General features: G+C 44.6%; 1 protein-coding gene and 1 long non-coding RNA gene across 4 annotated transcripts in view; one reads left to right on the plus strand and one right to left on the minus strand.

The window, feature by feature from the left end:
- mtrr (5-methyltetrahydrofolate-homocysteine methyltransferase reductase) overlaps positions 1–15,278 on the plus strand; it is an 85,821-nt gene that overhangs the window by 18,533 nt on the left and 52,010 nt on the right. For all 3 annotated transcript variants that reach the window (XM_061922047.1, XM_061922046.1, XM_061922048.1), the window contains exon 9: positions 11,254–11,296. In XM_061922047.1, coding sequence (XP_061778031.1) covers positions 11,254–11,296 — 43 coding nt within the window. The remainder of the gene's footprint in view (positions 1–11,253; positions 11,297–15,278) is intronic.
- Positions 10,856–15,278, minus strand: part of LOC133569596 (uncharacterized) — a 51,444-nt gene continuing 47,021 nt past the window's right edge. Inside the window, exons 3-4 of the long non-coding RNA XR_009809832.1 lie at positions 11,242–11,289; positions 10,856–11,147 (exon numbers count right to left, since the gene is read on the minus strand). This is a non-coding gene — a long non-coding RNA (uncharacterized LOC133569596). The remainder of the gene's footprint in view (positions 11,148–11,241; positions 11,290–15,278) is intronic.

Here is a 15,278-nt window from a genome sequence, read left to right on the forward strand (position 1 = left end):
ACACAGTCTACCTGTGTCCTTCAAAATTGACAGCGACAAGCGAACGACCACTTCAGCAAGCTAGTGGCTAATGTCCCTCCACAATACTGCTTCTAAATCACTAATCCTTGCCTCCAAGGTGGCAAATAAAGGGCCTTTCTTACAAGAAGACTTACAGACATCCATCCATCCATCCATTTTCTACCGCGTATTCCATCCGGGGTCGTGGGGGGTGCTGGAGCCTATCTCAGCTGCATATGGGCGGTAGGCGGGGTACACCCTGGACAAGTCGCCACCTCATCGCAGGGCCAACACAGATAGACAACATTCACAGTCACATTTACACACCAGGGACCATTTAGTGTTGCCAATCAACCTATCCCCAGGTGCATGTCTTTGGAGGTGGGAGGAAGCCGGAGTACCCGGAGGGAACCCACACAGTCACGGGGAGAACATGCAAACTCCACACAGAAAGATCCCTAGCGCAGGATCGAACCCAGGACCTTCGAATTGTGAGGCAGACGCACTAACCCCTGTCACACCATGCTGCCCAACTTAAAGACATGTAAGAGCTAAACATACTACACTCCCTGTCAGTTAAGGGATATGTTGACTGCTAACTGCAAGCTAGAGCTCTTGAACGTCAACAGATCGATACAAATAGGCTATAATGATACTACAGTTATCAGATTGATATTTTTTATTATCATAAAATATTTTTGGGTTATTGTTTACAAAACAATAGAAAAAAAGAGCCAATAGATTTATTTGCTTTTATTTAGTTATTAATTATACATACATTAATTATACTAATTATAATTAATTATATATTTTGTACATCAATCAATCAATCAATCAAAGTGTATTTGTATAGCCCTTAATCACAAATGTCTCAAAAGGCTGTAATAAAAGGGATTAAAAAATGTTATATTAATATATATTTATATTGTTACACAGCCACTCTCAGATTAGAGTGGTTATCAAAAATTGTATCATTTGTTGATACTGAACATTTTAGGTATGACCAATTCTGCCCCTGTAACTATTTGGTATGGGATCGATACCCAAGTTTGTTGTATCGCCCGGAGCTAATGTCAACAACAGATGAATAATTCCTTATTACATTTTAGCAGAGGGGTATATATATATATATATATATATATATATATATATATATATCCATCCATCATCTTCCGCTTATCCGAGGTCGGGTCGCGGGGGCAACAGCCTAAACAGGGAAACCCAGACTTCCCTCTCCCCAGCCACTTCGTCTAGCTCTTCCCGGGGGATCCCGAGGCGTTTCCAGGCCAGCCGGGAGACATAGTCTTCCCAACGTGTCCTGGGTCTTCCCCGTGGCCTCCTACCGGTTGGACGTGCCCTAAACACCTCCCTAGGGAGGCGTTCGGGTGGCATCCTGACCAGATGCCCGAACCACCTCATCTGGCTCCTCTCGATGTGAAGGAGCAGCGGCTTTACTTTGAGTCCCTCCCGGATGGCTGAGCTTCTCACCCTATCTCTAAGGGAGAGCCCCGCCACACGGCGGAGGAAACTCATTTCGGCCGCTTGTACCCGTGATCTTATCCTTTCGGTCATGACCCAAAGCTCATGACCATAGGTGAGGATGGGAACGTAGATCGACCGGTAAATTGAGAGCTTTGCCTTCCGGCTCAGCTCCTTCTTCACCACAACGGATCGGTACAACGTCCGCATTACTGAAGACGCCGCACTGATCCGCCTGTCGATCTCACGATCCACTCTTCCCTCACTCGTGAACAAGACTCCTAGGTACTTGAACTCCTCCACTTGGGGCAGGGTCTCCTCCCCAACCCGGAGATGGCACTCCACCCTTTTCCGGGCGAGAACCATGGACTCGGACTTGGAGGTGCTGATTCTCATTCCGGTCGCTTCACACTCGGCTGCGAACCGATCCAGCGAGAGCTGAAGATCCCGGTCAGATGAAGCCATCAGGACCACATCATCTGCAAAAAGCAGAGACCTAATCCTGCGGTTACCAAACCGGAACCCCTCAACGCCTTGACTGCGCCTAGAAATTCTGTCCATAAAAGTTATGAACAGAATCGGTGACAAAGGACAGCCTTGGCGGAGTCCAACCCTCACTGGAAATGTGTTCGACTTACTGCCGGCGATGCGGACCAAGCTCTGGCACTGATCGTACAGGGAACGGACCGCCACAATAAGACAGTCCGATACCCCATACTCTCTGAGCACTCCCCACAGGACTTCCCGAGGGACACGGTCGAATGCCTTCTCCAAGTCCACAAAACACATGTAGACTGGTTGGGCAAACTCGAATGCACCCTCAAGAACCCTGCCGAGAGTATAGAACTGGTCCACAGTTCCACGACCAGGACGAAAACCACACTGTTCCTCCTGAATCCGAGGTTCGACTATCCGACGTAGCCTCCTCTCCAGTACACCTGAATAAACCTTACCGGGAAGGCTGAGGAGTGTGATCCCACGATAGTTGGAACACACCCTCCGTCCCCCTTCTTAAAGAGAGGAACCACCACCCCGGTCTGCCAATCCAGAGGTGCCGCCCCCGATGTCCACGCGATGCTGCAAAGTCTTGTCAACCAAGACAGCCCCACAGCATCCAGAGCCTTAAGGAACTCCGGGCGGATCTCGTCCACCCCTGGGGCCTTGCCACCGAGGAGCTTTTTAACTACCTCAGCGACCTCAGCCCCAGAAATAGGAGAGTCCACCACAGATTCCCCAGGCACTGTTTCCTCATAGGAAGACGTGTTGGTGGGATTGAGGAGGTCTTCGAAGTATTCCTTCCACCGATCCACAACATCCGCAGTTGAGGTCAGCAGAACACCATCCGCACCATACACGGTGTTGATAGTGCACTGCTTCCCCTTCCTGAGGCGGCGGAAGCCGTCCGGAAGTCGTTTTCCATGGCTTCCCCGAACTCTTCCCATGTCCTAGTTTTTGCCTCCGCGACCGCTGAAGCTGCACACCGCTAGGCCTGTCGGTACCTGTCCACTGCCTCCGGAGTCCTATGAGCCAAAAGGACCCGATAGGACTCCTTCTTCAGCTTGACGGCATCCCTCACCGCTGGTGTCCACCAAGGGGTTTTAGGATTGCCGCCCCGACAGGCACCAACTACCTTGCGGCCACAGCTCCGATCTGCCGCCTCGACAATAGAGGTGCGGAACATGGTCCACTCGGACTCAATGTCCAGCACCTCCCTCGTGACATGTTCAAAATTCTTCCGGAGGTGGGAATTGAAACTTTGTCTGACAGGAGACTCTGCCAGACGTTCCCAGCAGACCCTCACAATGCGTTTGGGCCTCCCAGGTCTGTCTGGCATCCTCCCCCACCATCGCAGCCAACTCACCACCAGGTGGTGATCGGTAGAAAGCTCCGCCCCTCTCTTCACCCGAGTGTCCAAAACATGAGGCCGCAAATCCGATGACACAACTACAAAGTCGATCATGGAACTGCGGCCTAGGGTGTCCTGGTGCCAAGTGCACATATGGACACCCTTATGTTTGAACATGGTGTTTGTTATGGACAAACTGTGACGAGCACAAAAGTCCAATAACAAAACACCACTCGGGTTCAGATCCGGGCGGCCATTCTTCCCAATCACGCCTCTCCAGGTTTCACTGTCGTTGCCAACGTGAGCGTTGAAGTCTCCCAGTAGGACAAGGGAATCACCTGGGGGAGCACTTTCCAGTACTCCCTCGAGTGTTCCCAAAAAGGGTGGGTACTCTGAACTGCTGTTTGGTGCATAAGCACAAACAACATTCAGGACCCGTCCCCCCACCCGAAGGCGGGGGGAGGCTACCCTTTCGTCCACCGGGTTGAACTCCAACGTACAGGCTTTGAGCCGGGGGGAAACAAGAATTGCCACCCCAGCCCGTCGCCTCTCACTGCCGGCAACGCCAGAGTGGAAGAGGGTCCAATCCCTCTCGAGAGAAGTGGTTCCAGAGCCCTTGCTGTGCGTCGAAGTGAGTCCGACTATATCCAGCCGGAATCTCTCGACTTCGCGCACTAGCTCAAGCTCTTTCCCCCCAGTGACGTGACGTTCCACGTCCCAAGAGCTAGCTTCTGTAGCCGAGGATCAGACCGCCAAGTGCCCTGCCTTCGGCTGTCGCCCAGCTCACAATGCACCCGACCTCTATGGCCCCTGCTATGGGTGGTGAGCCCATTGGAGGGGTGACCCACGTTGCCTCTTCGGGCTGTGCCCGACCGGGTCCCATGGGAACAGGCCCGGCCACCAGGCGCTCGCCATCGTGCCCCACCTCCGGGCCTGGCTCCAGAGGGGGGCCCTGGTGACCCGCGTCCGGGCGAGGGAAATCTGGGTCCATGATTTTTGTTTTTCATAAAGGTCTTCGAGCTGCTCTTTGTCTGATCCCTCACCTAGAACCTGTTTGCCTTGGGAGACCCTACCAGGAGGCTTTATGCCCCCGGACAACATAGCTCCTAGGATCATTGGGACACGCAAACTCCTCTACCACGATAAGGTTGCAGCTCAGATATGTATATGTATACATATATATATATATATATATATATATATATAATATATATATATATATATATATATATATATATATATATATATATATGCTACAACAGGGAGTAAGGTAACTAGATCCAATGAATGGATTAATAATAATTTTGAGAAAATAATAAAACTGGAAATGACTCAATATTTTACCACATATACTGAACAAAAATATAAACGCAACACATACGTTTTTGCTCCCATTTTTCATGAGTGGAACTCAAAGATTTAAAACGTTTACTATATACACAGAAGAGCAATTCCTCTCAAATATTGTTCACAAATCTGTCTAAATCTGTTAGTGAGCACTTCTTTTGCTTGATAATCCTTCCCACCTCACAAGTGTGGCATATCAGGATGGTGATTAAACAGCATGATTATTGCACAGGTGTGCCTTAGGCTGCCCACAATAAAAGGCCACTCTGAAATGTGGAGTTTTGCTTTATTGAGATTCTGGGGGTGTCAGAAAGGCATTCATTATCCTGTGGACTCCCATTTGCCTCACGCAGTGCAACACATCTCCTTCGCATAGAGTTGATCAGGTTGTTGATTGTGGCCTGTGGAATGTTGGCCCACTCCTCTTCAATGGCTGTGCCAAGTTATTAAATATTGGCAGGAACTGGAACACGCTGTCGAGTAAACCGATCCACAGCATCCCAAACATGCTCAATGGGTGACATGTCCGGTGAGTATGCTGGCCATGCAAAAACTGGGATTTTTTTCAACTTCCAAGAATTGTGTACACATCCTTGCAAAATGGGGCCGTGCAATGTCATACTGCAACATGAGGTGATGGTCTCGGGTGAATGGCACAACCATGGGCCTCAGGATCTCGTCACAGTATCTCTGTGCATTCAAAATGTTATCAATAAAAGGGACTTGCGTTTGTTGTCCATAACATACGCCGGCCCACACCATAACCCCACCCCCGCCATGGGCCATTCGATTCACAATGTTGACATCAGCAAACCGCTCCCCCACATGACGCCACACACTGTCTGCCATTTGCCCTGAACAGTAAAAAAACGAGATGTATCCGCGAAGAGAACACCTCTCCAACGTGCCAGATGCCATCGAATGTGATCATTTGCCCACTCAAGTCGGTTATGACCACAAACTACAGTGAGGTTGAGACCCCGATAAGGACGACGAGCAAGATGAGCTTCTCTGAGATGGTTTGTTACAGTTAGGCACTCAGTGGCCTAGTGGTTAGATTGTCCGCCCTGAGATCGGTAGGTCGTGAGTTCAAACCCCGGCTGAGTCATACCAAAGACTATAAAATGGGACCCATTACCTCCCTGCTTGGCATTCAGCATCAAGGGTTGGAATTGGGGGTAAAGCACCAAAATGATTCCGGAGCGCAGCCACCACTGTTGCCCACTGCTCCCCTCACCTCCCAAGAGGTGAATAAGGGGATGGGTCAAATGCAGAGGAGACATGTCACCACACCGAGTGTGTGTGTGACAATCATTGGTACTTTAACTTTAATTTGAAATTATTTAGTTACTTAAAACAATTGTTGCAGCAGCTGTCCGTGTGGTTGGTCTCAAACAATCTCGGAGGTGCACCTGCTGGATTTGGAGGTCATGGGCAGGTTTGGTTACACAGGGTCTGCGGTTGGGAGGCCGGTTGGATGTACTGCCAAATTCTCAGAAACACCTTTGGGGACACATTATGGTAAAGAAATGAACATTCAATTTACGGGCAACAGCTGTGGTGGACATTCCTGCAGTCAGCATGCCAATTGGATTTTTATTGTGGGCAGCCGAAGACACACCTTTGCAATTTTCCTGCTGTTTAATCTGCATCTTGATATGCCACACCTGTGTTTTGGGATGGATGGTCTTGGCAAAGAAGAAATGCCCACTAACACAATATTTTTGAAGAATATGTGTTTTATGTGTATAGTAAATGTTTTAGATCTTTTTACTTCAAAATATATAAAATGGGAGTTGATATTTTTGTTCAGTGTATGTCACCAGCCAAATTATTAGCCTTTGTAACCTGTATTTATTATTTACATGCCAAGTAATATATTGTGCAATGTAAGTAAGTTACTTGGTGATGTTCTTGTTCTCTTTTTTGGTTTGAAAACTTTGAGCAAGTTGCAAACAGCCAGATTAATTATAAATTACTTTTAATTAAAAAAATACCTACAGGCTGAAAATTAAGCAACACCTCTCAATGAGCAAAAGTGAAAATGAAGTTTCTTGGTTCACTGCCACTTATTGTTGCTGTTCTGAATGAATTGGCAAGGACTCTCATCCAAAATGAACAAAGCGTGTAGTTTAGCATTGGTGGGAGTGCTTTTTAAATGCCACAATCCTAATAACCTTCCTTAATTTGTCTGCTGATGGAGTCACTATTCATAGATCAATGTTTGACCACATTTCTATATCTCATTTTTTTAATATTACTTTTGCATTTAAATTGCCTCTTTGAAAAGATGGAATAGATTAAGTGTCTTGCAGATAACAACTAAAACATTTACATTTGTGAAGCCAAAGCACTCTCCTTGATGCTCAGAAATAGTTTTTAACTTGAACAAAAGCAGTTGCATTAAGTTCTACGAATGATGACTGCGGCCTTTTTAAATTAAATCATGAACATGTTTGTGCTGCTCTATGGTCAATTCTTTAAAGACTGTATTAGTTTTATCTTTCAATATGATCATATATTGAGGATGACAATGGCCCATTAGGCTGAATAAAGTAGACACAGAGACCATGTAAGTTTTACACATTTTTGAGATAAAACAGTTCTGTAGATTAAGCAAACTACTTGAAAGGTAGCTTTAAACCAGGGGTTGGCAACCATTTCAAGCAAACCATTTTAGTCATAGTAAAAAAAATCTGGAGCTGCAAATTTTTTTTTATAAATGTATAAAATACTTATTTTCCACCATAATTTACAAATAAATTCTTTAAAATTCCTACAATGTGAATTATTGGATTTTTTTTCACATTCTGTTTCTCACAGTTGAAGTATACCTATGATGAAAATTACAGACCTCTGTCATCATTTTAAGTGTGAGAACTTGCACAATCGGTGGCTGACTAAATACTTTTTTGCCCCACTGTGTATGTATATATATATATACACTTGACTGTCAGTGAATTCTAGCTATATATATGTATTTATTTTATTATATATATATATATATATATATATATATATATATATATATATAAAAGAAATACTTGAATTTCAGTGTTCATCTATTTACACATATACACACATAACACTCATCTGGCCGTGCGCAACCCGAGGGGCCCTGGTTCAAATCCCACCTAGTACCAACCTCGTCACGTCCGTTGTGTCCTGAGCAAGACACTTCACCCTTGCTCCTGATGGGTGCTGGTTGGCGCCTTGCATGGCAGCTCCCTCCATCAGTGTGTGAATGTGTGTGTGAATGGGTAAATGTGGAAGTAGTGTCAAAGCGCTTTGAGTACCTTGAAGGTAGAAAAGCGCTATACAAGTACAACCCATTTATTTATCTACTCATTGTTGAGTTAAGGGTTGAATTGTCCATCCTTGTTCTATTGTCTGTCACTATTTTTCTAACCATGCTGAACACCCTCTCTGACGATGCATTGCTGTGTGGCACGCACAAAAGTGCTTTCATCAAATGCACTAGAGTCTGGAATCTTCCATCTCTCCCTAGCATGACCGAAAACCAGTCAATCTTTGCTTCCTGAGGAAGATCTTCACTGCCACTTTGTAGTCCACTACTTCTTCCCGGAGGCTATCCAGGTTCAATCGCAGCTGCGGCTTGGAACTTACAAGCGTATTTCTTCATCTTACTCGTCGTCTGCGTCGCCACGGCTGTATCTTCCTCGTTCTTCTGCTTTGTCTCCTTGTTGTGTGCACAGTTGTGCACTGCACTCTCTAAAAGCCGTAGATGTTATTGTCACATATGCATGTACAGTAGATGGCAGTATTGTCATGTTTTAAGAGTGTCACAACATTGCTGTTTACGGCAGACAAACTGCTTTACAGTATATGAAAACGTGACTGCTGTTGTTGTGTGTTGTTACCGCGCTGGGAGGACATTAATGAAACTGCCTAACAATAATCCCACATAAGAAACCAAGAACACGCCCTCGATCATTCTACAGTTATAAAGTCATTGGGCCGACACGCTGTTTATTTTGTGGGAAAGCGGACGTGAAAACAGTCTGTCCTCACTTAGGTCCGCATGTAGCTGGAGGGAGCGTGGCCTCCAGCACTGCCTGAATTTCCTTTTTCCTTTTTATTTTTTAAATTTTTTATTTTTTAAATCTTTCTAGTTCTCATTTTGTATACATATTGTTGCGTTTGATCAACTGTATTGTTGTTAATAGAGGTAACTATTGGTATTGTTCATAATCAATAGCGCTTTTTCTATTGGTATTTGTATTGCTCCTGTTGTAGTGTAAAAATGCTTATTGTCATTTCCATATTATTATTTATTTCACTAACTGTTTCTTTGCTATCACTTTTACGATCAAATTTGTACATATTGTAGGTGCTGGTGTTGTTCTATTGTTGTTGTTGTTTTTGTTGTTAGTGTTGTGTTTGCTGTTGTTTTTGTCTCTCTGTCTAATTCCCCTCTTATCCGCACAATTTCCTCCTCTGTCTTCCTTTTTTTCTCTTTCCATCCCCTCCTGCTCCGGCCCGGCTGCACCAAATGATAATATAAATACATTTAATAAGGTCAAATTCAATTAAGGCAACAAGAGAAGTATCCTACACTTCTCTTTTGTAAAGTAAATCTGAACAGCCGATATGGGCATCTACATCAACTATATGATTTGCCTCAGAAGCTGGACAGGACAAAAAAATAAAATAAATAAATAAAAAATAAAGATTTTCGGGAGAAAATTGGTCCCGGGAGGTTTTCAGGAGAGGCACTGAATTTTGGGAGTCCCCTGGAAAATCCGGGAGGGTTGGCAAGTATGCAGTATTATTTATTTGTATTCCTTCTTACAACCCCTGGAAAAAAATTATGGACTTTGAGGCTGACTGTGAAAAATCAACATCTTCTGCAATATTGCGTGTTGATTTACCTTCTTGAAGAAGTTTGATAAACCTCTCCTTTTGTTTCAATTGACATATCTCATGTTGGAGTCATGATTCATGTCAATCCACCTGGAGCAACAGCTCTCCAAGACTTTTTTAACTGCAGACTAATGAACAGATATAATAATCTGAAGCAGGTGTTAGCTTTGGAAATGAAAATTGACAGGGTGATTCCACAATATTATCACAGAATTGAGCGATTCCATACATTTTTCATTCTGCTTGATTGATCTAAAAATTAAACTGTTACTACCAAAATATACATTCTTGAATTATTTCAGTGTTTTTATTTAAGTCAGAAAGTTGCCACTTGAAATGGCTATAGTTGTGTGTCATGTCTCTTCTGTTTTATTCTACAAAACTAAACAACTTTGTGAAATATTAAGGAATTATATTTACAGTTAATAGCAGTTTTTTCTCTGGAGTCTCAAAGCCCTTTAGATCAGTGGGCCCCAACCTTTTTGTAGCTGCGGACCGGTCAATGCTTGATAATTTGCCCCGCGGCCCGGCGGGGGTTGGGGGGGGATTTTTATTTATTTATTTATTTATTTTGTCATGAAAAAGGGAGGTTTTTTGGGTTTGTGCACTAATTTAATAAAAAAAATAAAAAAATTATTCTGCAGCCCTGTACGAATCGAGCCGGGCTGCGGCCAGGTTGATGGGGACCACTGCTTTGGATGGTGGAACAAATTGATCCGTCCGGGGGGGGGGTGAAGTATCTTGCCCAAAGAACACAACTATGGCGGAAGCCGGACTTGAACCAGGAACCCTCTAATTTTTGCTGCTGCTCCAACTGAATGAACATCCTCCAGGTCTGGTACTTCCATAATTTTTTGTCAAGTATCTATTTAAATGTGGCCAGTGGGCCCCACTTTAGGTACCCCTGCTTTAGAATTTCACTGAGCTAAAGTATCACAAGATTTGCGGTCTTCAAGCATTGAAAGCATATTTTTTTTGAAAAATCATGATGTATAAGGTTCCACTATAGCTTCCTTAAGTGATGATTTTTTTCTTCAGTTAAACAGGACACTGTTGTAATAATCCAAAACCAAATGATATCAAATCCGGTGGCGAGCCATAACATGGTGCTTTTTTGATGCATCATCCTCCAAAGTTTAGTTCTGTGTGTGCCATTCATTTTGATTGAATGTGTCATCAAACTGCTGAGCTGTCTCCCTAACACCTTGAGCTGTTAAGAGGTGTCAGAGGAAGAGCGTGTGCAGAATTAGTCCAGCTGTTGGTCTTTCCGAGCGATTTAGCTAAAGAATGTGCTCTTGGGATACCTGGGCTGCCTCACTATTATTACTCTTCCAGGTTCATTTATTATTCACATAACAAGTTTCAAGTAAGTGAAGTCATTTCTTGCACACGTTAAGTCATCGGCGGTGCAGCAGTTGCTACTGTAACAAGCCATATCCGCCGCTGCTTATTACCCAAAAAAGAGGGCACCTTCATGGCTGACTTTGCAATAAGGTTTGCATAAACAATCTGCTTCCCACTGGCTTCACATCTGGACACTTGGGATTCCAACTGCCTGTTTTTTCATTAAATGCAGCACTAGCAGTGTGTCCTGAAAAAAAGATGACTTTTACTTTATACCCTTCATGGGTAATAACATTTGCAAGACAACAGGATGATTGACAGCTGTCCTCCTTTTTCCTTACTTTTTTATGTAGAGCATCTCCCCAAGCTGCAGCCGAGGCCGTATTCAGCTGCCAGGTAAGACAAAAAGCATCATTTGTTAATTACCATGATAAGTATGTCAAATTCATACCTTGAAATTTCTCATTGCTGCACAAATACTGGTGCAAATCACTACACAACAGAATAAGCAGTGATTGAAAGGAAGCGAATCAAGAATGTGCTCTGACATTGAATTTGTTTTATGCATATAGAAATGACACTCAAACACTGAAATCTCCTCATTCAAGCCAAATATGGGTTTGTTATACAATGTTTGAATGACTAAATGAACAAAGAGCATGTCAAGGTGTTAACCGAATAAAAAATGAACTCTATTCTCTGTAGAAAATTGCTTTTTCTTTTCTCTTGCACTAAAAAGATGACATCATTCTATTGGGTGCGGCATCCAAAAAAATTGCAAAAAATGTTGTCTATCTTTGTTGGACCTGCGATGAGGTGGCGACTTGTGCAGGATGTATCCCGCCTTCGAGAGAGGGACAAGCGGTAGAAAATGAATGGATGGTATTGGACTTGAAAAGGCTGCCCGATGAGAAAATTGATACATACTTTTATGTTAATCTCCAAAAGGTGTCAAATAACAACAGAAACATTTATTTGATTTGTCGCTTGTTGTTTAAAAAAACTACAGAGTTGAGAAGGGTTTAAACCAGGCTATTCAACTGGCCCCCGGGGGCCAAATCTTCTCAGGAATATGCAAAATAAGACTAATAGTGAGGGGGGGGGGAGTCTGGCCCCTCAAGCCCTTTGCTTTCTGGAAATGTGGCCCCCAAAAAATTGAATATTCCTGGTCTAAATACTCACTAAGTAACACTGATACAGGTGCAGATTAGATGCATTAGGGACGTAGCAGGTGAGGCTGCACCATTTAAAAAAAACAACAATTAACTAACATCGTGTAAAAATAGACAGTTTTATGTCTTCCACAGCTCCTCTACCACACGGGGTCCCCCAGGGCTCAATCCTTGCCCCAATCTTATTTGCGCTTGACCTTCTCCCCCTTGGTTCTATTTTTAGGAAGTATGGTATTGCATTTCATTTTTATCCCGATGATTGCCAGATCTATTTTCCCATGGCACAAAATAACACGGTTCAATGTCTCTGACTGCCTGCACAACATCAAAGCCTGGCTTTCAGCTAACTTCCTGAGCCTAAATGAAGACAAAACAGAAATTATGTTGTTCGGTCAAAGTCGCTCTCCCTCCCCCAACGTTGACCTCTGCACTCTGACCCCGTATCTCAGCGATTGTGTCACAAACCTTGGGGTAAAGTTTGACTCAGATTTTAAATTCGTAAAACAAATCAGCAGCGTCGTTCAAAAAAGCTTTTATCAATTACGCCAAATAGCAAAAGTGAAGCCGCTTCTATCAGGACATGATCTCGAGAAATCAATCCACGCCTTTATCTCGAATCGTTTAGACTACTGCAATGCCCTGTATGTAGGCATTAGCCAGGCCTCCCTCGCCTGCCTGCAGCTCGTGCAGAACTCTGCTGCTCGTCTGCTAACACAGACCCGCAGACGTGAGCACATCACCCCTGTATTAGCGTCCCTTCACTGGCTCCCTGTGCGTTACCGAATCAATTTTAAACTCCTTTTATTTGTTTTTAAATGTCTAAACAACCTCGCGCCAACATATCTTTCCGACCTCCTTCAGCCTTACTGCCCCACTCGATCCCTAAGATCAGCCGATCAGCTGCTACTGACGGTCCCTGACACATGGTTGAAGCTTAGAGGTGACAGAGCTTTCACCGCTGCTGCTCCAAAGCTCTGGAACGACGTACCTCTGAGTGTTAGACAAGCATCCTCTCTTCCTGTTTTTAAATCTCTCTTAAAAACATACTTTTATTCCTTGGCTTTTAACACTGAGTGATATCCATCCTGCAATGGCGCCCCATTATACATCTGCTGTGAACCTGTTTTTATATTTTTATGTTTTATTTTTTTTATTTTTTTTTATCATGTTCTGTTTGTATTGTGTTGTTTGCTCGGTTCTCGTATTATCTTTGAACCTGCCCATTGTACAGCACTTTGGCTACCCCTGTGGTAAATTTTAAATGTGCTTTATAAAAAAAGTTGATTTGATTTGATTTGATAACAAAAAATTTTTGATTCATTTAAACTGTTGTATATGCATTTGTTGAACGCTTGTCTCAGCCGCAGGTATTCGCTGTTCCTCATGCTAAAACGCCGCACTGAAATGCAGCACGGGGAGATGATCTTAGGAGCACTAAAACAAGGTCACAAGTTAGCGAACCATCTAGCAAGCTTACATGTTGTCACCTTCGTTCCCTCTTTGAGGCTCAATGTTGGTGGCTGTCTACTTTTTGCTGCTAATCATATTTGGATGATTACAATCCCAACACTGTTAGCTACAAGCCAGATGTAATTCTGGAATATGCATTTGTAGTTAGCGAGATAATATATAATTGACGTGGCAGATTGTAAACGTGACTGTCAGAGTAAGTTTGTGACGGACCCCAAGATGCAGAGATGGAGGCAGGCATGGAGTGAGAAAACATGATTTAATTTAAATAATAGAACAAGGACAAACAAAAGGGTACTAACACAAAGCGCGCACAAGGCGGATAACAAACTAAGGGAACTAGCATGGGAGCTAGAAAACAAAAAGGAACTTAGCATGGAAGCTAGCAAGAATCGAGCAGGAAACAGAAGTCGTACATGTAATGTAAAAACAAAATTGGAAGCAGGGAACAAAAGGCAGTAAGCTAAAAACCGCAATCAAACATAGCTTACCGCAACGCTGCATAGACAAGACAAGATACGACACGACAGGTAGCAACGACAAGAGCGACATCGACATGACAGTAATCCAGCAACTGACTGGAAGACACAAACAGGCTCAAATAGAAGCGGGCTGATTGACACCAGGTGTGGTTATGTGCCAATCAGCCACACCTGAGGGAAAAGACTGCACAAGGAAAAAAACAGGAAACAGACAAAATCAGAGCGCTGACAGAAACTAAAAACAGGAAATACTAAACACACACAGAGGAAAAACTAAAACACAAACAAACAGTCAGTGGCAAGCCTGACAGTGACAGCACTTTGTGCTAATATACATTTTATCCTTTTTTTTTTTTTTTTTTTTTTTTTTTTTTTCTCTCAAAGGGTGCTCACACTCCTCTCTGAGCTGCTACCTTACCGTGGTAGAGGAGTTTGCGTGTCCCAATGATCCTAGGAGCTATGTTGTCTGGGGGTTTTCATGCCCCCTGGTAGGGTCTCCCAAGACAAACAGGTCCCAGGTGAGTGATCAGACAAAGAGCAGCTCAAAGACTTCTATGGAATTACAACGAAATGAACCCAGATTTCCCTCGCCCGGACGTGGGTCACCGGGGCCCCGCTCTGGAGCCAGGCCCGGAGTTGGGGCACGATGGCGAGCGCCTGGTGGTCGGGCCTGTTCCCATGGGGCCCGGCCGGGCACAGCCCGAAGAGGCAACGTGGGTCATCCCTCCAATGGGCTCACCACTCATAGGAGGGGCCATAGAGGTCGGGTGCATTGTGAGCTGGGCGGCAGCCGAAGGCAGGGCACTTGGCGGTCCGATCCTCGGCTACAGAAGCTAGCTCTTGGGACGTGGAACGTCACCTCACTGGGGGGGAAGGAGCCTGAGCTAGTGCGCGAGGTAGAGAAGTTCCGGCTGGATATAGTCGGACTCACCTCGACGCACAGCAAGGGCTCTGGAACCAGTTCTCTCGAGAGGGACTGGACCCTCTTCCACTCTGGCGTTGCCGGCAGTGAGAGGCGACGGGCTGGGGTGGCAATTCTGGTTGCCCCCCGGCTCAAAGCCTGTACGTTTGAGTTCAACCCAGTGGACGAGAGGGTAGCTTCCCTTCGCCTTCGGGTGGGGGGACGGGTCCTGACTGTTGTTTGTGCTTACGCACCAAACAGCAGTTCAGAATACCCACCCTTTTTGGGTACACTCGAGGGAGTACTGGAAAGTGCTCCTCCGGGTGATTCCCTTGTCCTACTGGGAGACTTCA

The sequence above is a fragment of the Nerophis ophidion genome, linkage group LG15 (genome assembly GCF_033978795.1).
Source record: "Nerophis ophidion isolate RoL-2023_Sa linkage group LG15, RoL_Noph_v1.0, whole genome shotgun sequence".
In the NCBI taxonomy this organism is placed as follows: domain Eukaryota; kingdom Metazoa; phylum Chordata; class Actinopteri; order Syngnathiformes; family Syngnathidae; genus Nerophis; species Nerophis ophidion.